The sequence below is a fragment of the Condylura cristata genome, unplaced genomic scaffold (assembly GCF_000260355.1).
Source record: "Condylura cristata isolate star-nosed mole 26May11 unplaced genomic scaffold, ConCri1.0 scaffold00003, whole genome shotgun sequence".
NCBI lineage: Eukaryota > Metazoa > Chordata > Mammalia > Eulipotyphla > Talpidae > Condylura > Condylura cristata.
Genome location: NW_004567104.1, coordinates 51,691,897 through 51,717,916, shown reverse-complemented (window position 1 = coordinate 51,717,916; position 26,020 = coordinate 51,691,897). Strand labels below are relative to the sequence as shown.

The 26,020-nt window shown below is 33.7% G+C and overlaps 1 protein-coding gene across 1 annotated transcript in view; it reads left to right on the top strand.

The window, feature by feature from the left end:
• The window catches only part of EPHA3 (EPH receptor A3), a 281,424-nt gene that overhangs the window by 213,426 nt on the left and 41,978 nt on the right, over positions 1-26,020 (top strand). Inside the window, exons 6-10 of the mRNA XM_004675278.2 lie at positions 9,797-9,921; positions 10,907-11,069; positions 15,502-15,604; positions 16,279-16,346; positions 20,814-20,939. Coding sequence (XP_004675335.1) covers positions 9,797-9,921; positions 10,907-11,069; positions 15,502-15,604; positions 16,279-16,346; positions 20,814-20,939 — 585 coding nt within the window. The remainder of the gene's footprint in view (positions 1-9,796; positions 9,922-10,906; positions 11,070-15,501; positions 15,605-16,278; positions 16,347-20,813; positions 20,940-26,020) is intronic.

Sequence of the window (26,020 nt, the reverse complement as noted above, 5' to 3'; positions counted from 1 at the left end):
ATATATATATATATATATATATATATATATATATATATATATATATTCTGGATTTTATTAGTTTGAAGTGTAAAATTAAATGACATTTAGCAAACGTACATACTCCAAGCAAAATTAATAATTTCTGTGACTCCTTTTTGTCTACTGTGATAGCTTACCTGTCAAAGTTGAACTTACTAAGTCTAATATTTAAGTATAACTCAATATAATATAGGGTAAATATTGTTCCTGTTTTTTGTACCGCTAGAGCTTATGAATCAAACCAAAGAGCGTAAACTTTCAAGACAAATTTTCATACTGTTATCTGTGAAATGTAAACTGGATACATGTCAGTACTCTTTCTGTGTTAAAGGGATGTGAAAGTTATTCTCCATTTACACTAATCTGTAGACTACAAGTCTTTTGTCAGAAGTTCCATAAAAACTGACACTGAAATGGAATTAGTTTCATCTGTCCTGTGTTCGAAGATGGCAATTCTACCCCTGAATGACCCTGAGTCAGAACAGACCAATGGCTGCTGCAGCCCTTATAAAACAAATAACAGCTCATAATGTTGTAAGTCTAGCCATATTATAAAATTTGCAATGAATTTATTTTAGTGTGATCCAATACCATAATCATTTTTCCAGCACCACAGTATTCAACAGCTGTCTCTCTCAAAGTTTCCAACTATTTCTATTAAAATCTTGTGTGTAATAAAAAAAATAAAAGATTTCTGATTTTGATTCAGTTACATAGATTTTGATTATCAGTTTTAGTTTTGAACTATGTACTGCATTGTTCTTATTTAAAGGAAATCATTAAATTAATACAATAAGCAGGAGATATTGCAAGTAATTCTACATCAGTTGGGAACTTGGGATATTAAAAATTACATTAAAGTAAATTTTCTAAATATAATACTAAGAAGTTTAGCCAAGAATAACTTTCAAGAAGTCAGTATTTGGACTGACTTGTCAGTCACTCCCAAAACCAAATTTTGTATCTTCTGGAAATTTTTGGATATTTAGAGTCTTTCAGAAGTGAGGAATGTCTTAAACAATTTGGCTCTCTGGAAGATAGGAAGATTCTATCATATTCATGAAGATTGTTTATGTTTTTTTTTTCTAAGTTTAGATGTAGACAAATAGTAAGATATAGTATATATTTTTCAAAAGTAAAGGATATTGAAGACTTTAAAATAATGCATACATGTCAAAATATCTGCTGTGTAAGACTTTGGAGAGTACTATATATTTAAGAGTAGTTAATGAATAAAAAGATACTGCTCTAGATGTACTTGAATTTCATTTGTTCACTTTAAAAGTGAAAGACAGCACTATCCCTGGTGGCACAACTGGTTAAAGCACTGCATTATGAAGTTCTACGAAGCCACTGCAGCACGAGTTCAATCCCTGGCCAGAGAGCTGACCCACATAGCGTGGCAGACCTCTTCTGACCCGCCCACTGCTCCCCTCAGCAGTGTATCAGTACATCTGCCTGTTCTGCTCCCCATTTTGTCTCTGGTGAATCCTCTCACCTACCACACCTCTGGCCTGTACCCCAATTCTGTGAGCATAAATAAATAAATCTTTACAAAAAAAAAAAAAAGTGAAAGACAACCACTCCAACAGTATCATTTCATCTATGTGAAGAAAAGAGAGAATACTAGGCTAAAAGAAACCTCATTCACACATATACACACATACACACACATACACACACACAGATTTTGATGAATAATTGTCTTATATATCAATACATATTGTACTTGGGTTAGGGATCACTAGTCTCTGAACTCATCTCTGAAACTGTGGACTTGTTGAAATACTGAAGACCATCCTAGTAAAACTCAAGGAATATTTTTATTTTCTAAAAGGTGTTGATGGTGTAGATGTACATAACAATCAGTATTTTATAAGTTTGTTAATATAGTTATACTTCAAAGAGAAGAATTTAAGAAAAAGTTTTTTTTTTTAAATCAGTTTTTGAAGTTCAGTTATGTCTGCATACTTTTATTTGGTTAACTTAGTCAATTGAGGGCCCTCCCTGATGCCACAACAGGTAAGGACACAGCAGTGCAAGCTAGCCACAGTTGCTTCAGTGCAAGTTCGATCCCTGCCCTGGGAGCGAGTCACATGGCACAGCAGACCTCTCCTGACCCACCTGTTGCTCCCCTCAGCAGTGTACTTTGTTGATCTGACCATTCTGGCCCTCAATCTGTCTCTGGTGACCCTCTCACCACCCCTGCACCTCCAGGTTGTACCCCAGTTCTGTATGCCTAATTAAATAAACCTTTAAAAAAAATATTAGTCAATTGAAGAGTAGAACAGCAAGTGCTTTGTAGAAAATACTTATTTTCCTTCCTTTTTGGGTTGAAATAACAGTGTTTACAGAACTACATAATTTTTAGGAGTATAGATTCACAACTGGAGAAATGTATGTACTACACCTTGCCCTCCAACAAAAGCTAGCTATCAACTCCCTGTATTATCATCCAATTGACCCCTTCTCTCTTTCTTCCCACCCCTAAATCACTTCCCCACTGATAATCAGCATTCTATAGTCAGAATCTATGAGTTTGAATTTGTAGTTGCATTTGTGTTGTTTTTATTTGGAGCATAGTCACTACAAGGTACATCAGTACTGTCATAAATGGCAAGATTTCATCTTTTTTCATGACTGTAGCACCCAGTGTGTATATTTATGCCTTTATCCATTCATCAGCCCCCTGAGCATTTCAATTATTTCTCTATTTTGGCTATTGTGACTAGTTTTACAGTGAACATAGAATTGTATATATCCTTTCCAACTGACATTTCCATATTCTTCAACCAGATATCTAGAAGTGGAATTGCTATTTTTATTTGTCAGACACAAGTTGTGGGTAACCTGGGGACCTATTTCTTATAATTGGCATCTGAAGGAGAGGGCAGGTTCATGGGGATTAATCCTACCAAGGATATCTGATTTTATCTCTAGGTAAAGACTCTTAGAACTAAATTAAATTGTAGGCTATCTAGCTGGTGTTGCAGAATTGTGGTGAACCTACACATTCCATGGTAAAAACATAAGGAAAGTTGTAGAGTACAGCATTGTAGAAACAAAGGAGAGAAGGCTTCATTTTTTTAAACATCTTTGATTCTAATATTTAGATGGTATTAAAGTAAAATTTACTATTAAAACAAAGACTGTGAAGACAAAGGAAGAATGAAGAACAGAATCTCATTTTGATTAATCCCCATAATAAGCACCTCTGCAATGATCCTTTTATCAAGTTTTCTGTACTTTATTGCTCAATGCTGAGATGAAAATGAGATTGCAGATTTTAACTGCTTCCTCTACGCTTTAATTTTTTTCTAGGGTCTTCTAAAACAATAAGTGAAAAGTTAGCATTTTCTATAAACTGAGAGCTGAGGAGTTTACATAGTAAGTTAAAATAAAATTTGACCCAAGTTTTCCCCTTGTTCTTTTAGCCATATTAACAGAAAATAGGGGAAGAAAGTTGAAACCCTATTCAAAATGTATTCATTATCCATACCTTAAATCTTTCTCTTCCTATACTATTGATTTAGTTCAAGACATTACTTCTTTCTTACAGAAAGTGAGTGATATAATCTTATAGAACTGGTCTTTCTGATAAACATAATTTTATTTTTGTTTGAAATCCATTATTATAACATCAGAGATTAAATAGAGGATCTAGCCAAAATATATGTCATACATGATTTTGAAAAGCTAACCTAACTGCTTAGCTAAATGTATGTAAAGTTGGCATGATGCTAGACAACAAAAATCCTTAGGTATTTACATTCCGGTGGGAAGACATTATAATTACAACACAATGCAAGGGGCTTGACCAAAGTAAGAGAATGAACAGATATACTGTACATCAGAACAGAGGAAGGAACTGATTAATGCCTAAGGAACTCAGCAAAAGCTTTTTGGGGAAATCATATTAGCAATATATTTCCAAGGATAAGAAGGAATTATGAAGGTGCAACGGGAGAGCTTGAGTGTTCCAGACAGAGTGTCTATCCTACACAATTACGGAAAAACTAGGAATTAGTTTTAGATTTTTAACTTTGATAGGAGAAAGCAATAAATAGAAAATGGAATCTATGTCACAATCTGACAAGTAATTTCAATAATAAGATAAAGAACTTCAAATTATGTATCTAGTTATAATCTGGAATTTCTCAAATGTGTGGTCTCAGGTGTTTTTTTATTTCAATTTTTTTTAAATTATGGATTCCTAGAACTTTCCTCTGGAGATTATGATTTAGTTAACAAATTTAGAGAAACTAATTAGAAATTAAGAGACTCTGAAGGAAAGGAGGACTAATTTTTCATTTTCTTTATGAAATGATAAAACATCAAGATGTTTATAAAGTTTTGGAAAGACTGAGATCAAAGATACAGAATCCAGTGAAGGTTAAGAATGTCAGGAGTTTGAACTAGCTCAGGGCTAGAGAACTAGAATTAATTTTTAGGAAATTAACCAGCTTTTAGATGTGGGAGTTGATGAAGCATTCAAGGGTGTTGGTGAAGCTGAATATACAAAGAAAGAGTACTCTGGAATTCAAACTGGTTACATTGTAAAATGGTGAGATCTGAGCTCAAAACAGGAAATTCCTGAAAACAACAGATTTGGGAAATCAGGGTAGGAGCAGTGAGATGGAGAACATTAGTTATGAATGATCATACTAATTCAAGACTTAAGAGTGTTTCTGGATTTAATAGAAGTGTTCATTTGGGGAAAAAACTGAAAAGGAAATGTTGTTAAGTAGGCATTATAATGAATGGTACACGAAAAATAAGGGAGTAATGCTTTTAAAGGCATGTCTGATTCAAAGGAAAAATCTTTCAACCATTTACTGCATGATATTTTCCCATGGAGATAATTTTTAAAAGCTTTGGCTCTCTTAGAAAAGAAACACTGAACTCTTTTTGCTATTACTTTAACTTGTCCAATCTCTAAACCACAGAGATACCTCAGAGGTTCATTAGAAATTCCCAAGCCCAGAAAGAGGAAAGTCCCAATAAAAACAAATGAACCAAACCGGGTCCTTTAGGAGTTGAATTTTGAGGTTTTGACTTCCTGATCTGATGGATGGGTCATATTTTAGTCACAGAACAATGGTAAACATACCTGAAGAAAACACCATAAATAAAATAATTAATTCCGTCCATGGCTGTTAGTAGATCTGGAGCAAGAAGTATCCAGAATGATGAAAACTGAACTACATACACCTTCCCATTGATAGCTTGATCCCTTTAAGGGAAATGGAAAACTTTCTAGTTTTTTTGTTTGTTTGTTTCTCCTTTGTCATTTGTTTTTCTATTATTTTATTAGATTATAAATTCTATTTCTGTTTCTCTATCTTTTAGACTAGACATTGCATGTTTCTTATTCATGAGATTTCCATTATTGTGACCTAGAACTAGGGAAAATAACATGCAATCAATAATTCAACCTTGGTTCCCAAAAGTTAACTTGTCTTAGAACAGAAGTTGAAAAGCATTTTGATACCAGGAGTTCATGAAACACATATAACTATGTAACAGGGTGAAATACCTATCCAGTGACATGTCATGAACAAAGAACTTTTAAAAAAAGATTTATTTATATATGCATACAAGAACTGGGGCACAGGCCAGAGGTTGTGGGGCCGGGGGAGAAGATTCACCAACAACAGCACAGGGAGCAGAACAGGCAGATCTACTGAAGCACACTGCTGAGGGGAGCAGCAGGCGGGTCAGGAGAAGGCTGCTGTGCTATGTGGGTCACCTCCCTGATCCAGGGATCGAACTCATGCGGTGAGTCCTTCAAAGAAAACTTTTCCAGAAGAGTAAAAGGGGCCTAACAAAGAAAACTTTTACAGAAGAATGAATCAAAGCTGCTATGAGCAAATTCTCTGTCATGCTGCAAGTTAAGAATTTTTTTAACACTGGGAATGTTTTGATTTTTCTGTAATTTAAGAATGAGTAACTGCAATTCACGTGTCTCCCACTCTCACCACAACCTTCACTCTTTTTTGTCTTGTTTTCCTTTTAAGACATTTTTCAGTTAAAGTGTAATTGTTTTCATTCCACCAAGTAAATCATTCCTCCTTTCCTTATTGTCAAAGGACACCTAAACCCAGCCATATGCAGAATAGCAAAATCAAAGGGTCAAAAATTCTCCTCTGAAATATCCAATGACTATGTAATTTCACACCAAGGCATTGTTTTATTTATTTAACTTTTTAAATTGCATCATTTTTATTGAGATGACTTTGTTTTACAACATTATGGATTCAGAGGTGTGGATGTAGCCTCCTCCAATGTATATTAGGCCATGTTCGCCCCTATGGGTCCTATAAACCTCACGAAGGTCTCTTACACTCCCTTTTCCTTTCCTAGCAGATTTCTAGGGACTGTTTTGGTTTAGGCTTGTCTACTTATTTGTTTGGTTATTTAAAAGATGGCCATTAACTTACTAACAACTATTGCCTTCTTACTGCTTTAATGTTTCCTGTAATTGGTTTCCTGATTGCGTTTTTTTCTTCCAAAACTTACCCATTTACTAACTTGTATAAATGCCTGGACCAGTTTCACACATAACTAGTCTGTCATCAACTTCATCCTTTAATAAAAGAACAATATTAAGAATCTGTCATTTAAAGTATGTAAAAGAGGCAATCGATTAAAACAATTAGTTCTGGGCTACTGGAGGCTTTCAGCAGTAATTGCTGCTTAGTTTATATGCCAGCATTTTGCTAGGGAAAATTTGTGCTGTTTCCCTGTGTAAATTCTGTTTAGTTCTAAGCCTTTCTCTAATCTTAAGATTATACATATATATATATATATATATATATATATATTCATTTCATAGAACTGTGACCAAACATTCCTTCAAATCAGCAGTTAATAAAGTAATAGAGAAATGGGGATAAAATAAATGGGAATAAAATAAGTATATTTTATGATATACTTACAATATAATACTCTTTTTTGCAGAAAAAAAATAAATTGAGTTTCTATGAATTTTGGAATTAGTACTTTGAACAAATGCTAAAATGAAAATGAACTAAAAGAATCATAACCCATAACACTGTTTCTCATTAATATTACAAATTATATTATAGCATATGAGGAAGTGTGGGAAGTACCTCAAGACATGAATTAAAGTGTTCTAAAACCATTTTAGCAAGCCTTGATACAGTGGAATGCCCAAAGAATGTATCTCTCTCTCTGCACTATGTTTTATTATGTCTTAAAATTATTTATTGGGGACAGAAAACAATTTCTGTTAATTATTTATTAATATTAAAATATTGATGAGCATTACCTAAATGTAATAGGATTCCAGCTGGTGCAGTGGGTTGAAACTGCTGAAATGCAGCCAAAACAAGGGGCGTGTATTAAAAAGAGCAGAACAAATGACTTAACAGGGGCCTAAAAGCAGCAATCAGAAAAGGTTCATTTAACTTAGAGATGGCACAAGCTCCGAGCAATTGCCTCTACTTAAGTAAGTGTGGAATTACAAAAGGCTATTTATTACAGTCCAACCGGGCCCTGCAGCTTGTTCAAAGACCTTTGAAGAATTTCAACAGTTATAAAATCTTGTTCAGTGTAGGAGCAGTAAAATTTGGGCAGCTCCCCAAAACCGCCTGAAAAACTGTAGTTAAAAAGTTAATGCAATCTTTATCATAGTTACTCTTTGAAAGAAATCATTTTCTCTTATTTTTTTCCTAAGAAGACATGCTATAGGTCATAATTTTTGAAACTTATTTGAAAATAGAGTTTAATTATTATTAGGAATGGTAAACAAGTTTCACTGTGATACTGGTATAGAGTCTCCATGGGTTTACTTGAAAAGTCTTCCAACATTAAGTTTCCTTGAAATGCCCTAAAAGCATACATTAAAAGCTACTCTATTAATGTATTTACTTGAGCAGGCAAATTAGTGGTATTTCTTCATTTTATACAAAAGCAAAATCTGGTTCCAAAGACTTTGGGGCTCTCATTCTCCCATTAGCTATTGGATAATGATTTAATTGTTTTTAGTTTAAGCATTAGACTAAATAAAAAGAAACTAACTCTCAGCAATACAATGTATCTGTTATTTATTTTCTCTGAAGTATGTTGTTAACATTCAATTTGTTTAATAAAATTGTAAATAAATATAATCCAAATACTTTATCCTTTGTTTAGAGTCAATATCAGAGCAATACACCATCCTGAGTGCAGATGTTAGAAATTCAATTTGGGAAATAATAAAATAATATTGAATACACAAAATAAGCATGAAAGATAAGGAATGTTAAGTTACAAGACATATTAATATTAGTGGTATCAAAATGTGAATAAATACAATGAATTTATATCAGACAAACAAATTTTTTTCCCTCAGCAAAAAGATTTCATCATTTGCAGGCCTTTAAAATAATGGCACTTTAATAGAAAAGAGATCATAAAATGATCTCACAAATAATAGAAATAGGAAGAGAGAATAGTTATTGTTATATTCTTGGATAGGGTTCACTCTTTTCACCAAAGTGACATAACACTTAATGAAAGCTTTCTTTTTAAGTGAGAAATTAAAATGGAAAGAATTTATAAAGAAGAAAATTTCAAATGAGAACTTAGAGAACATTGTGCATGAGATAAGCACAGGAACATATATCAAATCCACGGATATGAACTTCTGCTAGCTGTGGAATGGAATACACATACATAGGATTCTAGTAATCCATGATTTTAGAACAACTGATACGAAAAATAGGCTGTTAGCAAGAACGCAACCAGTGCTTAATAGACCACAACAGGCTTTATTTTTGTTTGCTTTATATTGTGTTTTATATTGCTGCATCCCACTGGGGCACAGTATCACTGAAATCTACAATGAGATATCTCATTTGACCAGTATACCAGACTGAGAGGTGAAGCCAGAAGTTCACTGATACATAATATGCATTTTTCTTTTTAATGGAAGGATTTGAAGAAGGATATCATGTAAAATGTTTAATCTCCCATTAGAAATGAAGGTGACCCTATGATACCTGATCCAAACAGATGGTTTTTTATTCTTATTCTGTACTTTCCATAATGCATAGCCAACAACAAGTACAGAGTTTAGCTCATTAAGATACTACAAAACATATCTGTATAGTTGTGACACAGTATTTTCTTGCTATTTTTTATTAAGCACATTTTAAGAATCTAAGCCTGAAAACACAAGTGTGTTGTTTCCTGATATATATTTTTATTCATGAGAGGTTTTCTCAGAAGTCAAGACCTATTGTAATATGTCCTAAATCCTATCAATTTTACAATGCACTAAATATTATTATTACCTATAGATACCGTGGGACTCCTTGAGATAATAGATTCCAGTTCTCTTGCAGAGCTGCATATGAAAATGTTATCAATGAGCAGAAGAATCTGGCATTAATAACTTTGCAACATTGTAACAAATAGGTCATTCTGATGTTTTGTTCTTTTTAATATTTTAAATATATTCCTTTGCTTACATTATAGTAGCAGATTGAAAACATCTGCTCACTTGCCACTAGTCCACCAGCAGCTGAAAATCTCAGCTCATTTTCCATAGGTCTGTATGTACCAGGGCTATAATCCAGCTGCTGAGGCTTGATTTGGGGCCAGATTAATACTCAAGAGCCTTTGAAATGGAAATAGTTCTTTCTTGCCAAAGATTAGAACAATGATAGACTCCATTTACTTGTCCCTTGTCTCCTTGCTCTTCTTTACCACCTTTTCCAAGCCAGTTAATTTGCCTCTGCCCAACACCCCTCCCATCTTCTCTTTACAGCTCCATCACCCGTCATCACCATTAAGAAGGATCGCACATCCAGAAACAGCATCTCCTTGTCTTGGCAAGAACCTGAACATCCTAATGGCATTATATTGGACTATGAGGTCAAATACTATGAAAAGGTGGGGAGACTACAGTAGATGTTACAGGGCTGGTACATGGAGGGAGGGAGGTTGGCTTCACCTGTGCTGTGCTCTTCTTGCAAGAAAATCAAAGAGTAGAGCTTTGTTTTGAGCTATGCTCATGTGTCACATTTGCTTTATGGGTATAGAGAGCATAGAGGGATTAAAAGATCTTGTATCTAATACTTTGCATTCTACAACATTAAGCCACAGCAAAGAGGTTATGACATGAGAAGCGGACTTTTGGACTTCCAGTGCAGAACCGTCTTGACTGACTATTTTATCATGATTACTCAGTCCATTGATAAATTATTCCGTAGTTCATTTTCTTAAGTATTAAGGTATTTCCTGACCTTTACATTCACGGGAATTTTATTCACCACATATGGGACATTGTACTCACAGCAATGTTACTTTATTATTGAACTAAAGGTGAAACACTTTCTTGACTTTGTGAAAGGAAATTTAGAAGGTGGGAATGAGTAGATAATTTTGCCTCACATCATAAAATTGTGGTTCAATAATGCAGTTGTAGTTAAAAAAAAAAAGTGGGTGTTTTCAGTAGAATTTAGACCATGATAGTTCATATTGATAACAAATTATAATAAGGTATAAAACAAGCTGTGTAATATGTCTTATGGTAGAAATTTGACATGTTGGAGGGGAAAGGGTCATTATTAGACAACCAGTACTTTAAACAAAACATTTTTATTCAGTGTTTTGGAATCTGTAAGAATGAAACCTAATGTGGTTCTGCTTTCTGTGGCAGAACTTATACAAGGGAAAAATATTCTATAAATATTTTTATCTTAAAACTATCTCTGTTACATTCAGTGATTGAAATGATTAGCATCTGTCCTTTGTTTCAATCTGTCCTTTGTTATCTACTAAAACTTAAACGAGTTGGTTTTGAGTGATTCACCTTTTTAACCAATGGATAACATTATGAAGATTCAATTTGAATATGATTTTTCTTACCTCAAAGCAGGAGCAAGAGACAAGTTATACCATTCTGAGGGCAAGAGGCACAAACGTTACCATCAGTAGCCTGAAGCCCGACACGACATATGTTTTCCAAATCCGAGCCCGAACAGCAGCAGGATATGGAAGCAACAGTCGCAAATTTGAATTTGAAACAAGCCCAGATTGTATGTATTATTTCAATGTTTAATCGGTTATAGGGTGAGGGCTGTTGAAAAGTATTTGGTAACTCATTCTCAGTTTCTGTTAAATCGTAATTAAATACAATGTACTTTTTTTTTTTTTTTTTGGCTTGGGACTTTTAACAATTTGCATAACATTAGCTCTTCATTTGTGTTTGTGTGACATATACTTGTTTGGTCCTCTCTCTCTCTCTCTCTCTCTCTCTCTCTCTCTCTCTCTCTCTCTCCCTCTTTTACAAATCAAACATCTGTAATGCCTGGAAGTCTGGTTTTCTATTAGTGACAAATTGCTTTGTGGGGCAGTATTTAATATGGTAACACTTTCATTACCTGTTAATCCAGATATTTCAGGTTCATTGCATAAATCAATGAACTACAAAAATGGAAACTGATGATCCATGAGGATCTTAATTTTATTTAAATCCTTAGCACATTCAATATTGTCATCACTTTGGGATCAACAATTTTCTAAAACTTGATTTATCCCCACATTTATTAATACATTCAAAAGAAATTTGGGCAGTCCCTCTATTTGCCCTTAAGTTTGGCTAAAACTGGTGTAACATTGGCAAATATTTCCCCAGTAACATTTTTCTTTCTTTGAATGCATTTGCCTCTCATTTGAAAAGCTCTCTGCTAAAATATAACTTTCAAAAGGGTAACATTTGAGCTTATTAGTTAATGAGAAAACTAGTAAGATATTAAAACAGATTCAAGGAAACTTGAAGAACAAATGCATATATACATATATGTATACATATTTGTGCATGTGTTACTATGTGTGTTTGTAGGTGATCAAGAACACTAAAATAAAAATGCTAAGAAATTTAAAGCTAGTAGCCAGCCACAGCTGACTGTTCTAATTTGCCACTTCCCCAGAACCTAGAATATCTGTTCTACATTTTTGTTTATTATATATAATCACATCGTTATATTTTTGGTAATATTTTATACCCAAGTAGAAACACTGGAGATTACCAAAAAGATTGTAAAAACTAATTTACTGTGATAGAGTCAATATTTATAGCGCACTTTTGTCAGACAATTAGAAATGCTGTTTGCAATAGCCATCTGTAACTGCTGTACAGTTTTGATATTCTGGTGTTTTTAGAAGTCATTGGTTCACAACTAAAACATGAGAAGTCCACGCCAAGAACTACATAAATACATCTATACTCCAAAATTTCTAACCTTTCTGTAAGGAGTTTGAGAAATCACGCTCAGAACAAAACTCTTATAAAACGCTGTGGATGTTTTTGTAAACAAGGTTTAAAACACATTAAAAATTTAGATGGCACAACAGAACCTAACTGCAGTTTAGCATTACTAATTCTGAATCTTCTTATAACTTTTCAGTGGTGCAAAGAAAGCCTCATGTTTTGAAATGATTATAGATTGACTTTTTTCAAACCTTTCCATGATTATTTGAATTAACAGTGACAGAATCTGTTTGATTTATCACAAAAGAGCTCAAATCATACTAATGAAAAGGTTAATGTGTAATCAGCCCTGAGGAAGATATTCGACATGTAGAGGGACCAGGAATTCAGGTCACTATTAGATAAGCATTTATTATGTTGCTGCATATTTTGGAATACCAGTCTAACTGTGTATGTTCCTAATTGGCACTTTACCCAGTCTGGTAAGAAAATTGTCAGCAACAAAAAATTCCAAAGTATAGTGTGAGTCCAGATTTCTCACAGGTATTGCTGTGGTGGTGTTTGTGCATAAATTTCTAATGAGGCTTCAGTGACTGAGGTTTAAGAAACATTCCATTGAAAACTGCAGTCTTAGGAATTTTGCCAAATAAGTTTTATATTTACGGTACTTTCGCTGTCTGAGAGAGAACATATGAAAAAGATTTTTTTTTTTTCTTAATGGACTTCTTAACATCCCCTTCTCCATAAATAAATAAATAAATAAATAAATAAATAAATAAATAAATAAATAAATAAATAGATTTGCACAGTTTCACTTTAAAAAGAATCAATCTACAGTACTAGTTCTTCATGTTATTCTCCCAGACTTTAAATATAGATGAGAAAAATCACCCTCTGTCTTAGGGGGGAAAAAAGACCAAGAAACCTCTTGTAATAGATTTTAAATCAAAATTTTATATTCATAAAAAACTCTAAGGATGCATTTTATTTGTTTATATTTAAATCTTGTGTTTGTATTTAAATCTTAGCATTCTTTTAACACTGTATGTAAGTTCTCATTTATAATACATAAATAGTTCTTAGTAACTTACACTGCATTTGGAACTGTAATTTAGATAACATTTTCTGAACTTGACTCACTATATTATCCCACTGTACAGAGGGTTAATGAAGCACATACTCCCTAATACTTTAAAATACTTCCATTTTACATGTCAGTTCTTTATGTTTACTATCATCCCCATTTTTCATCTATGAAGAGAAAGAGTGAAAGAAAGAAGACCTCGTATCTGTGCAGTCTAAGGGACTTGCCAAGCCCCAGAGTGAAGATTGCCTATTTGATGAGTCCTGCTTTGAGCAGAAATGACCCGATTCCAGCCGCTGTGCCGTGGTAGTGGTAGAGGAGAGAGTGTCCTGTTCAGGTGCTTGAAGCTGTAGCAGCTTCAAGCTGCGGACAGCACCAGGGAGACACAGCAAGCCCCGGCCTGGCTGTCACATGGCACAAGCAGTAGTGTGCTGGCATAAAGAAATTAAGTATTTGCAACACAGCTTATTAAGAGTATGCCATCCTGCCACAGTCCAAGATTTTTATCTAGATGCCTAGAAAAACTAATTTGGCATGATCTGCCATGTTCTTTGACATGAATCATTTAACTATTCCTGAAACCACATTTTCTAGAGAAAACCTTATAAGCTTTAAGCTTTGATCAGGTTGATGGTGTGGTATGTGGCTGCTAGAGAGCTGATAGTCATCATTTAACTAAATTCTCTTAATACAATATATGCGTGTATATAGAAGATTATATGTACATATACATATGTGTGTGCATGTATATATATATATTTATATATATAGATATATACATGCATATATATATTTTTCAATTTATTTAAGTAGCATATACTTCCAGAGTGATAAATGTCAAAGTATGAGCATATCAAAGGGGTTGTTCCAGAATCTCTGTGTTTTAGGGAGTCTATGAGGGGTTTTATTAGAAAAATGGAGGTCCAAATTATAAGCTCTGCCACAGACTTTGCATATCCTGAAGCTGATGGAGGTAATTTTATGCATGACAATGATGTGGTCAAATCAGTGGTTCAGGAGTATTCTGCTGGGTAGGAAAAAGATAAGAAGGCATGCAGAAAAAAAAAAAAAAGACTTGTTAGAGAATTTCTAATTATAATCCAGAAGAAAATTGAAAAATTGAAGCATAAACTAAGATTCTTTGAAAAGTTTGGTGGTTAATTGGTTATAGAAAGATCAGGAGAGGAAATAATACAGTGACTTCATATTTATATCTAGATTCTTGCTACTCAAAATATTGTGGTTTAGAATGCAGCATCAGCAACTCTGAGAGGCCATCAGAAAAGTAGTATCACTCCCCACTCTTCATCAACTGAATCAAATTTATTTTTCAAAAAGATGCCCCAGTGGTTTATTTAAACATCAAAATTAGTGAAACAATGGTCTTCATCACAGATTAACAATTTTTTTTTTCTGTAAAGAACTACATAATACGTAGTTAGGCTTTGTGTCTATCTCTGTTGCTACTACTCAAGTAGGTACTGGTAGCAAAAAAACATTTGTAGACATACACCAATGAATGTGGCTCGTTCAAAGAAAGATTGGGATGGACCCAACACTTGCATGCCACAATATCTTCTTCTTTTAAACTTTAAAGACTAAGTTTGGAATCATTCCAAGCACCTGAACTTTACAAAGCTTGAAAGCAGGCTAAATTCTGCTCCAGGAACATTTTACCTCTTGTCATGTTATTGAATGAGAGGGTATGACCTACCTCCAAAGGTAGGAAATACAGGGAGAAGAATTAATTTGGTGTGTGCAAGGATCTCTTAATTAGAAAATGCTATAATTTCATTCTTGGGAGTCTTACATGTTCTCTATGTTTGCTTATTTCTTGTTGATAACTTCTGCTTTGTCCAATGAGTTTCTTCTCCAGTGAGGCTAGAGAGATCCAGCCCAAAGTATTTTACACAGCAGGCATTCAGGTCATATGTGATGGACACCATTGAAATGATATTTTATCTTGCTAAGTAGGTAAAAATTTCAAGCAAAACTATAAGAACTGTCTAATTTTTACACTAAGTGAAGAAATCTGTTGCCACTGTAATAGGTACAAAGCTGTATTTCAAGGCAAAAGCAACATGAGCGTGACTTAATTCGTCAGCTTCTCCTGGTAGATGTTATGATGTGTTAATGCCTGTTCTTCTCTTATTTTTTCTCTTCAACCTCACAGCTTTCTCCATCTCCGGTGAAAATAGCCAAGTGGTAATGATCGCCATCTCAGCAGCGGTGGCCATTATTCTCCTCACAGTCGTCACCTATGTTTTGATTGGGAGGTGAGTTCGAAGTCTCTTTACGACTTACTTTCCTTGTTGCTTTGAGTTCCCCTGAGTAGCTGCTAAAATCTGAACAGTGTGCTCAATAAAGAAATTTAAGGAATAGGGGGATTTCCATTTGTATTCTAGATCCTTCTCCTTTTTGTTTCTACAGTTAGAGCTTCTATTTTCTTTTTTGCCTCCACTCTTTAACACATACCACTTCTCTCTTGACTTCATTCCTAGTTCTTTCTTTCTTTCTTTTTCATATTATCCCCTCACTCTTTAAATTATACCTGGATTTCCCTGACACTTTCTCAGCAGAGCATGGTAACACTGCCCAGCACCAGCAACTTATAATGGAGACTGTACCCTTCATTCATTCTAACAGCAGTTGTTTAAAAAAAATACTATAAACACATTCTAAGGCCATTATAAAAATTGAACTGAAGGGGTCTGCACAGTGGGGAAGCCCCTCTATATGTCTCCTCATTAGCCAATTTCCCAGGGTCCCCAGAGAAAAGGGATTTCTATAGAGGATTTAGAAAATATGAACTCATTAAATTTTCACTAAAGCATTTAATTATTTCAGGAACTTGCTTTGTTTTGTTTTGGTTTTGCTCTTGCACGTTCTTACACAGATAATGGTTTTAAGTCTATTTTCTTTATGTGTTCTCTTCCCTTGCTTAATCTAGATTCTGTGGTTATAACAAGTCAAAACATGGTTCAGATGAAAAAAGGCTTCATTTTGGGAACGGACATTGTAAGTTTCTAAACTGATTTTGATTTTTCAGTCTTACCATTTTAGTTTTAGCAGTTGTTGCTTTATAATTAGATAACTCCCCCCTGACAAAGAGAATTCAACAGTATTTTTATGGGAATAGTGAGCAAATGGAATTTATTTTAAACAGAGAAGGAACTTCATGGCTACATTGAGTAATTTTTACATGGGCACATTTCAATGTACTTAAACTAACATGAAGGGTAACCTGTGGTTTCTACTCAAATAATGGTTTATATTCACATAACACATGTGATGGGGAGCACGTAGCAGGGTCCGCTCTGCGTGGCTGAAAGGCAAAGCGTATCTTCAATTTCCTTATTACTAGCCCTTTGCTTAAATCTAAATTGGAGCCTTTTCCCTTTCCTAACTGCCAAGTAAATATAAACAGCCTCTGTCTATGTGAAATGCTCCTCTCCATTTGGTCAACCAACCAGAAGAGGGTCTCTAGAATAAACTGTTTATTTTGAAGTTACATGATAGTCAACTGGCTGGCCAGCCAGCAGACTCACACACACACACACTCACACAGACACACACTCACACACACACACACGTTTTAATACCAGTCAATTTTGTCTTTAGTTAGCATTTTCTAAAAGAAATGTTCTTTAGAAAACAAAGTGTTCATATCTAACAAAGAGTTTGTTGTTTTTTCTTGTGTGCAAATCACCCCAGGTGTTTCTCTTTTCTAAACTCTATTGTTCCACTAACATGGCAATTATTAATCAGTTGCTTTAAAGGAAGCAGACTGTTCTCATTGGAAATTAGAGCAAAGACAATACACATGCTCATGTGCTCTCTCATAGTCACAGTATAATTAATGCGGCTTTGCGGGCATTACTTTCTTCAGCATTCACTATTACCTTCTATAAAAGAATTTTCAAATCTATAGGCTATGTCATATCAGCCATTGATTCTGTATCTAAAAGAAATGACAATTTAGTTATCCATACAAAAACTTGGTGACCTTTGGCTCACATGCGGGAGGCACACAGTTGCTTGACAAAGAAAAACAAATATTTTTCCAAATGTAAGTTGATAGGGATAGAAAGTGTGCTGCAGGGAGCACTGTTTTGTCCAATATGGAGTAATTCATAAGTAAAGCCAAAATACTACTTTCCTAACAACAACATCTTATCATTTTGTTAGGTTACCAAGTCTTGAACAAATTTAAGGATCGGATCTTGCTTTTTATCCCATGAGCCCACAGAGCACCACGTCATCATCATTGTGCACAGTTAAAATAGTTAAATCAGTGAGAAACAGGTTGATCTTCATTTGAGTTGGATGATTGGTGTAAATATTGGTTTTAGAGCATGACAATGTTGATTTGGCTCTTTCTATAGGAATTATATGAATCATGAGTTTGGAGCATTGGTAAATTTCTGTGTGCCAATTGTAACCCATTTCCTGATCGCAAGTTGCTCTGTGATCTATTTAGCCTTTGGTTTCTATTTTGAAACTTAAATTTTCTTTGAATGCACAATATCCTATGATAGTCAACCCCCCCCCCAAAAAAAGACATATATTTTACCCTGCTGCAAAGACATTAAGTAACTTAGATGCATGTCATAAGCGTTCTGTTTCTTAATGCTGCAGCTGGTTTATTTCAGACCGTTTATTTGGTATTACTTTAAAAGGCCTTGGCTATGAACTATTCCCTTCAGCCTTGTTACAAATCCTATAATATTGCTTCAAAAGGAAAGAAATGTGTTTCACCTCCTAAGATCCTGTCCCCTTGCCCCCTTTGGCTGGGCCTTTTTGCTTTTTTTGCTATCCTTAGGGCAACTCATGCTGGTAAAATGGAAATGTAAATTATTGTGTTTGCACAGAACGAGCTGTAAAGTAGTGCAGCTTAACACGTGTGCATGTGTTTATTATCTGGTTTTCTTGACAGAGCCCAGTTACTCTGTATGTTGCCCTTAATTATTGGTGTGAAGGGATTATGTGCCTTGCATTCTGAATCACCTGATTCCTGGAACCTCTGGGGTCAGCTGTTAAAAATCAGCAGCTAAAACTTCCCCAGTGAACAGACCATTTTATTTAGGGATGTATGTATGTTTATGTTTGTGTTGTTTCCACAAATATCATGTGAATAGAAAAGCAATTTACATGATTTTAAATAATACTAATTAATTTCATCATTTTACTTTTGAAATTATTTGAAATAAAAACCATTTGAAATGATTATTGAATTTTTAGATGATTTAGCAATGCTTCTTGCTCTGGAACTGACGGGTACTGAGGGATAAAGCTAAAAGCACAAACACACTTTTAAGGCTATTTAAAGCCTATTCCTATTTGAGATATTGTCCCCGACACAATTTGTTTTATGATCTACTGTTTATGAGATGGCATAAAATAAACAAACTGGTCTGAGAGCTTAAAAAAAAGGAGGGGGGGACATTTCTGAGTCAAAGTTCTAGTTCCCGGAAACATCACTATCACATCAGTGGTAGTAACTGAATAAACATTCTTAACATTGAAAATATAAATAATGGTATTACTCTCCATCATTGAATGAGCAATATCTATATACCTGCCAGCCAGTCATGCTAGGTGTTTGAATAGAAAGTTTTTAAGAGCTTTATTTCTCTGACACCTGTTGAGTTCTCTTTGCCTAGCTATTTGAAGTAGAAAATCTTCCAAAGTTCTTATTTCTAAAACTATTTAGAGTTTGCCAAGGCAATGGCAAATCTCTGTGAGTATTGACTCCCTAGAAACTGGTGTCTTCTCACAGCCTCAGGCCAGGAAGTGGCTGCTCTTCCATTGTATCAAGGGTCAAGGTCAACACCACTGGGAAGGAAGTGACATCACCCTTTTCTTCCTGCATTTTCCCTTTGCATTTTCATCCTCATTTTCCTACCCTGTTATCTCAAAAGCTTCAGAAAAAGCAGCTAAGGTAAATTGTTTTTTTAGCATCTGTCTCTCTAGTCATATTTTATTGATGATCCTTTGTACCTATATTTATTTACTTTGTAGAGCTTCACAATGACATAATTTTTAAAATGTCATAACCATGATCTTCACAAGTTATCTTGTAGATCTAAAAACTGGTCATGTCTTAGTAGAAACTCTGAAATTCTGGCCGGTTGGACAAATGTGCTTTATGCTAAAGTGGCCCTAATACAACTGCTGCCATCTATAATCTGTATACCTGTTTCCTACAGACTATAAATCTGAGTTATATAAATCTGGGTATCATAGAATGGTCAGTTACTAATTTGCCAATAAGGGTCTTCCATTATAAAGTGATAATAGAATAATTTTGATTTTATTTACTATTTTAGTATATAAGATTTCTTCAGTAATCTAGTAGGATAAGTTAAAAAAATGTATCACCATTAAGTATCTATTTCCCTTGATAAAGCAATGCTACACACACACACACACACATCTATATCTATATCTATATGTAGATAGATAGATATAGATATAGATATAGATATATTTACCAATGTTTCCATATTTCAAAACAATGGCTTTGAATGGGCTTTAAATAGCTGTATACGTGTTTTAGCTTTATCCCTCAGTACCAGTCAGTTCCACAGAGAGAAAAAGTAAAGTCAGTATGTATCTATTCAAGTGTGTATAGCCTTTGATGTTAGAACATGTATACAATAATTTTAATAGATCTTAGTATCTCTTTCTGAAAGAGGATGTTAGTTTATTGACAATTTAAGAAAATTTCTTTACCATAATGAGACATAAAGAGGAACCAGTTTTCCCTGATAAAATGCAAAATGGAAAATGTTTATTGAGTTTTCCAAATTGTGTATGAGTAAATTTTCCAAATATAATAATCTCATTATTTAACAAGTCAAAACTATTCTCCCTATATCTTTTGTCTGTACTATTTTAATTATAAAACCATATAGGAATTTTTCATCTTCAGAAAACTAATATATTATGAAGGTGATTTATATTTGTGGAGCTATAATTTTGGTTTATGTTTGGAATTTAGCTCATTTGTACCATTATTAAATGCATAGAAAATACTTATATAGCCTTCAACTATGTTGAAAAACTAAACAGTAAAATTTTAACTATATTGGTAGATATATAAGGTGTGTGTGTGTGTATGTGTGTGTATATATATACGTATGTGTGTATGTACACATGCTTGTATGTGTGTATGTATGTACACACGTGTGTGTGTGTGTGTGTGTAAGAATATTATCTTCTCTAGCCACTTTATTGAATGTCCATTTTCCATTTTGTATTTTATCAGGGAAAGCTAGTTCCTCTTTATGTCTTATTATGGTAAAGAAATTTTCTTAAATTGTCAACACCTAGTAATTCAACCTCGCTGCAAAAATTCTGTGAATTCAAAGAATAAATGTTGGTGCTTTTTACTGCCATGTTTAAAAAAATTATCATAAAAAATGTTCAGTAAGTGTTTCATAAATCTTATTATGATAATGTTATTTTTATCCCCTTAAACAGTGAAACTTCCAGGTCTTAGGACTTATGTTGACCCACATACATATGAAGACCCCACTCAAGCAGTTCATGAGTTTGCTAAGGAATTGGATGCGAACAACATATCCATTGATAAAGTTGTTGGAGCAGGTAACTATCATTATAATCCCACAGAAAAACTAATATATTGATGACAAGTTACAAGTATGAATAAAAATGCTGCCTGAGATCACTTGGGTTCTCAAGACTAAGTACATTGTATTAAAAAGGACATTTTCTGATTTTCTGATCAAAGAAGTTAATAAATGAAGGCACATTTAATGGAGTGTAATCATTTCAAAGCTACCAGTTATTTATTTATTGAATTTCAGAGGCAACAGCGGCAATAACTTAATCTTTCTGTGGCCACGCTGATCACGCGTCACAAAGCCTGTTTGGCTACTTGGGGATAACGAGATAAAAGTGTGTCTCACTTTAAACAAGGCCACTAAGTGAACATTTTTATATGTAGAAGAATGTAGTAACTTTAGAAACCCCCTTGGAATTCAAAAAAATGAACAATGGAAGGAAAGTCACAAACGACACACTTTATGCCAATTTTATCACAGCTGTATGAGTAGGTAGTTGAAGCAACTTGGAGTGTCCGTTTACACTGACTTTATAGAGTACAAATTTGTGTTGAAACTTGTTTACATATAGCTATTTATTTATTCTAATCAATTTTCTCAGCCATTAACTAATAACACATGGAAAGTTTATTAATAGCTTATTTCTAATAAAATTATAAATATTTGTCAAAATAGCATATTAAATGTGAACACTGAGCATCTGGACAACACAATATAACAATCACACGAATATAATGAATAAAAATGAATATCTATGAAAGTGAGTAATAGTTTTTTTTTACCATCATCTCATTCTTCAATACTGCTTTAAAACGAAGCACAAAGTAGTTAGTGTTGATTGAGGAAATAGTATGCAAGATTGAGAAATTAACCCCTTGAGTTATGCACAGCATATGACTTTATGACTAATGCTTCTTCACACAAATGTTCATGCAATTTTGTTTCTCTTTTTAAACACCAAAGCAGTATTTAGAACTCAAGCAGTACTTACTATTTAAGCAGGACAATTTTAATAATTCATAATATATAAGCAAAATAATAATTTGCTAAATCTTCTCCCCTAATTTCCCTGGTGTTTTACTGTTCTAAAACTCACATATAGAGAGAAAACTGGCAATTTGTAAAAACAACTACAATAGTACCTCTTTTTTTCCCCAGAGACTTAAATATATATATATATCACTAACTATTTATTCTAATCCAGTTAAAACAGCTATAAATCAGCTACTCACATTGGTACCATTCTTCTTGAACAGTTTTGTGTTACTTGCATTTTTAACATCTTGGGTTGGATGTTGCCCTACAAGAGTGCACTCTTCTTCTCCGGCCTGGAACTGGAGTAGAGACAAGGCCCAAAGACTTGGCACACTCAACTGGAGCATCTGATGAAAGAAGGAAAAACTCATTTACACTTAACCAGTTTCCAAAAGGCTTGTCAGACATATCAGGCCCTTGCATTAGCAAAAGCTTATACACATTTTTTACTGACAGAGGCAAATATCTAGAAAACAGTGGTGTGGAAAGTATACTGATTAAAAACGGTATTTGATAAATGAGATAAAGGAAAGAGCTACTTATGCTGAACTAGTTAATTCCTAATTCTCATTAAAGATTAGAAAAGATTCTCTTCTCAAACATACTTGTAAGTAGACATTTGTTCTTTCTCAGGTTTTTGTAGTCAAAATTATTACTTGCTACATTAAGGACAACAAAAAAATACCTTTTTTAAAAATGTATATAAATAGATAAAACTTCAAGGTCAGTTATGCTTCTCTTGGAAAATTTTAATAATATACAGAGACCCAATTCTAGAATATCATGCTAGAAATACAATTAATTTATTTAATTTATGTAAATTTCCTGATTTTGATGATTTGCAAATTCCTATTAGTTCTAATTGCTTATTTAAAATCTGAATTTTCTACAAACAAAATCATGTGATCTGTATTAAATGCTATGGTATTTTTTCCTATCTAATTATTCATTTTTCATTTATTTTTAAAACTTACAGTATGAACACTACAGGTAGAGATAGTAGGTCTTTTTGTCACATTCCTTAGTTCAAGGAAGGCTTGTAATTTTTTTATAAATTATGCATTTTTCTGTATTTTGTGTGCATTTAACAAATTAAAGCAGGTTTCTTCTATCCACAGCTTGCTGAGAGTTTGTGTCATTGACGTTCATTGCACGTTGTCATAGATTTCTCTATATTAAGTTGAGTTGATATTGTGATGCATTTTACCCTGTTCATGAGATTTGAAATTTTACTGTTAAGCTTTTTCTGGATAACTTTATAATAAACCCCAGTTGGTCTTTATATTGTCCTGTTTACATATGTGTGTGTGTGTGTGTGTAATTATATAATAGTCCTTTATAATTATATTATAGCCATATATAATTAAATTTATAAGTATAAATTTATAATTGAATTTATAATTATATTATCACAATATTATAATTATATTATCACCATATTAAAAATAGCCCTTATATATATAATAGCCCATATATATATATGAAAAGGGCTATTTTTAATTAGAGTATTTTCCCACCATTTTACTTACAGCTTTGTGTCTTACACTTAATGTGCAACTTTTGTAAGAAGTGCATGGCTATATTTTTTTGTTGGTTTTTATCTTTTGGTTATCAAATATAGCTGTATTTATTTTTAGTCAAAACTAATGATCTTGGTCTTTATCTTGAATAATACATATTTAGTTGCTTAATGATAAATTTGACATTCATGTTTTCTTTCCTCACATTCTTCTATTTTACCAACCTCTCTTGCATTCTACCTGTTCTTTATTCATTTTCATTTTTTGACCAAAAAAAAGGACCAGAAGATTCATATGTGAACTGATTCTTTTTTCAGATATTTTAATTAATAATTAAATAGAAAAGAAAGTTTTGTTTTTTTAGAGAAGACAAGAATGATTTTAGCCATATTGAAAACGAAGAGCTTAAAATTGAGCTATGAAAACTTCCTCAGAGCAGTACATTTTGTGAGGCATGCCTAGTGTGGCTTTTATTGATACAGCACAGGGAGAATGAGCTTTGAGGCCAGGGTCATTCTATTAAAATGCAAATGTACTTCCCTGTATTTTTAAATAAAATTAGTGTAAGAAATTTTGTTTTGAGAAATTTTCCACTATACACCTTAAATCAGAAGACAATATACCCATCCTCATAAAGCATACCTTTTTCAAATCGCAGATAAAACTGCTGCACTATGAAATTAAAGGTGGGAGCATGTATAATAGACTTTGGTAGGGGACTCAGGCTGTTTTAGTGATGGGTAAGGTAAGGTGAATACATCTGAGGAAGTGTGATCTTATGTGTCTGAATCAAATGCAGTATTGTGAAAAAGCAGTGTCTTCCCAAATGATTTTGGAGCTATGCTTTTATTCAAAAATGACAAGATCTAAATTTTGCTCGCTATAAGTGTAAAGTTAATTTAATAAGACAATGCGATACCTGTATTGCATTTCCTAGACTTTATTAACTTTTACAAATGTTTGACTTATTTTAAAGAGAATTAATTAATATTTAACATTTCCATGTCTAGAACAATATATTAGTGACCATTCTTGTATTTATCTGATGGAATAATAACCTTATTTTATATTTGATGATTTTAAAAATTAGCAATATTGAAGTACCTCTTTTCTAAATTCTAAATGTAAATAGACACATACATGTGTCTACACAATCCAAAAAGAGGAGCTCTGATTGGCAGATCTCTAATTCATGTTCTTCCCCTTGATCTCCTTTAGTAAGAAACTTTTACAAAATGTTCTTTTACAAATGCCTTTCCAGTAAGGCATGAACCTCATTGCTGCCATCATCACAACCATCTCTTACATTAATTCGGAGTTTCGCATATAAAATCATTTTTATACTCATACTTCAATTTTATCTAAATAGAGACATAGATATATCATTTCCCCTTCTGATGGTGCATTTGAAGTCAAAGAATTAATGAGTAACTTTGAGATGCCACTTACAAGTTGCCTGATACTGTTTAAGTATGCAAGTTTAATCCCTTTAAGCAAAAAAAAAGCTTATGCAATAGATACTGTCAGTATTCCAATATTGTAGATAAAAAAACACAGTCAAAAATAGCTTAAGACACTTAACTTAAACTTACATAGCTAATAAGCCACTAAGGCAGAATTAGACCTTAGACAATCCAGCTCCAGTATCCATGTCCTGAGAACCAAACAAGGACTTGTCACAGAGGGGAATTGATGATACCAAAATTTAAAACACAGTGTTTTACACCAAGTCAACTGCTGTTAATAGAAACTTTCTGAAAATAAAAACTTACTAAGGATGCTTTCTTGTGGTTTGCTCAAACTTAGAGTAAAATTGGGCCCTGGAAATGTTTTGATGACCATGTGTAAAGAAAGAAGCCCTTACTGTTGCTCACAAGAGCGAGAGTACCTTAACGCCACCTCCTCCTAACACACATCTATAATGATATGTTCTCCCTTAATGTAAAAATATCAATGGATGTTGCCAATCACTACTCCAAATTCTCCCTATAATCCTAATAAAATTCTAGCTGCAGATATTGCTAACTTCTGTACACATACTCAACGGGAAGAAACTGCCTTATTTTACAATAGAGCTCTTTATTTTTCATAGTATATGTCATGCTGTTGTAAACAGATTTGTGTTTGCTTCTATATAGAGAGTTAGGTAATTTGCCTTCCTTACGGCCACCTGACATGTGAATAACTACTTTTCAATCTTAAAATGACTCCAAGTTCCAGCGTAAGACATCCTTTTGAAAACAGTGACAAGACTGGATTCCCGAGAAATGGTCATGTTTGAGAAAGTGTAGAGCATCCTGGAGAGTAGCAAAAAAATTTCTAAGGATGCAATTAGTAAGTCAATAGGACTACCTGCTACTTTTGTGGACTGAACCGATTACTTGGATAAAAAGTTGAGATGAGGCCCTCCCTGGTGGCACAGCAGGTTAAAGCACAGCATTGAGAATCTAAATCCGCTTCCGCATGAGTTCGATTCCTGCCTGCCCCGGAGGTGACCACATGGCGTGGCAGACCTCTCCTGACCCACCCGCTGCTCCCCTCAGCAGTG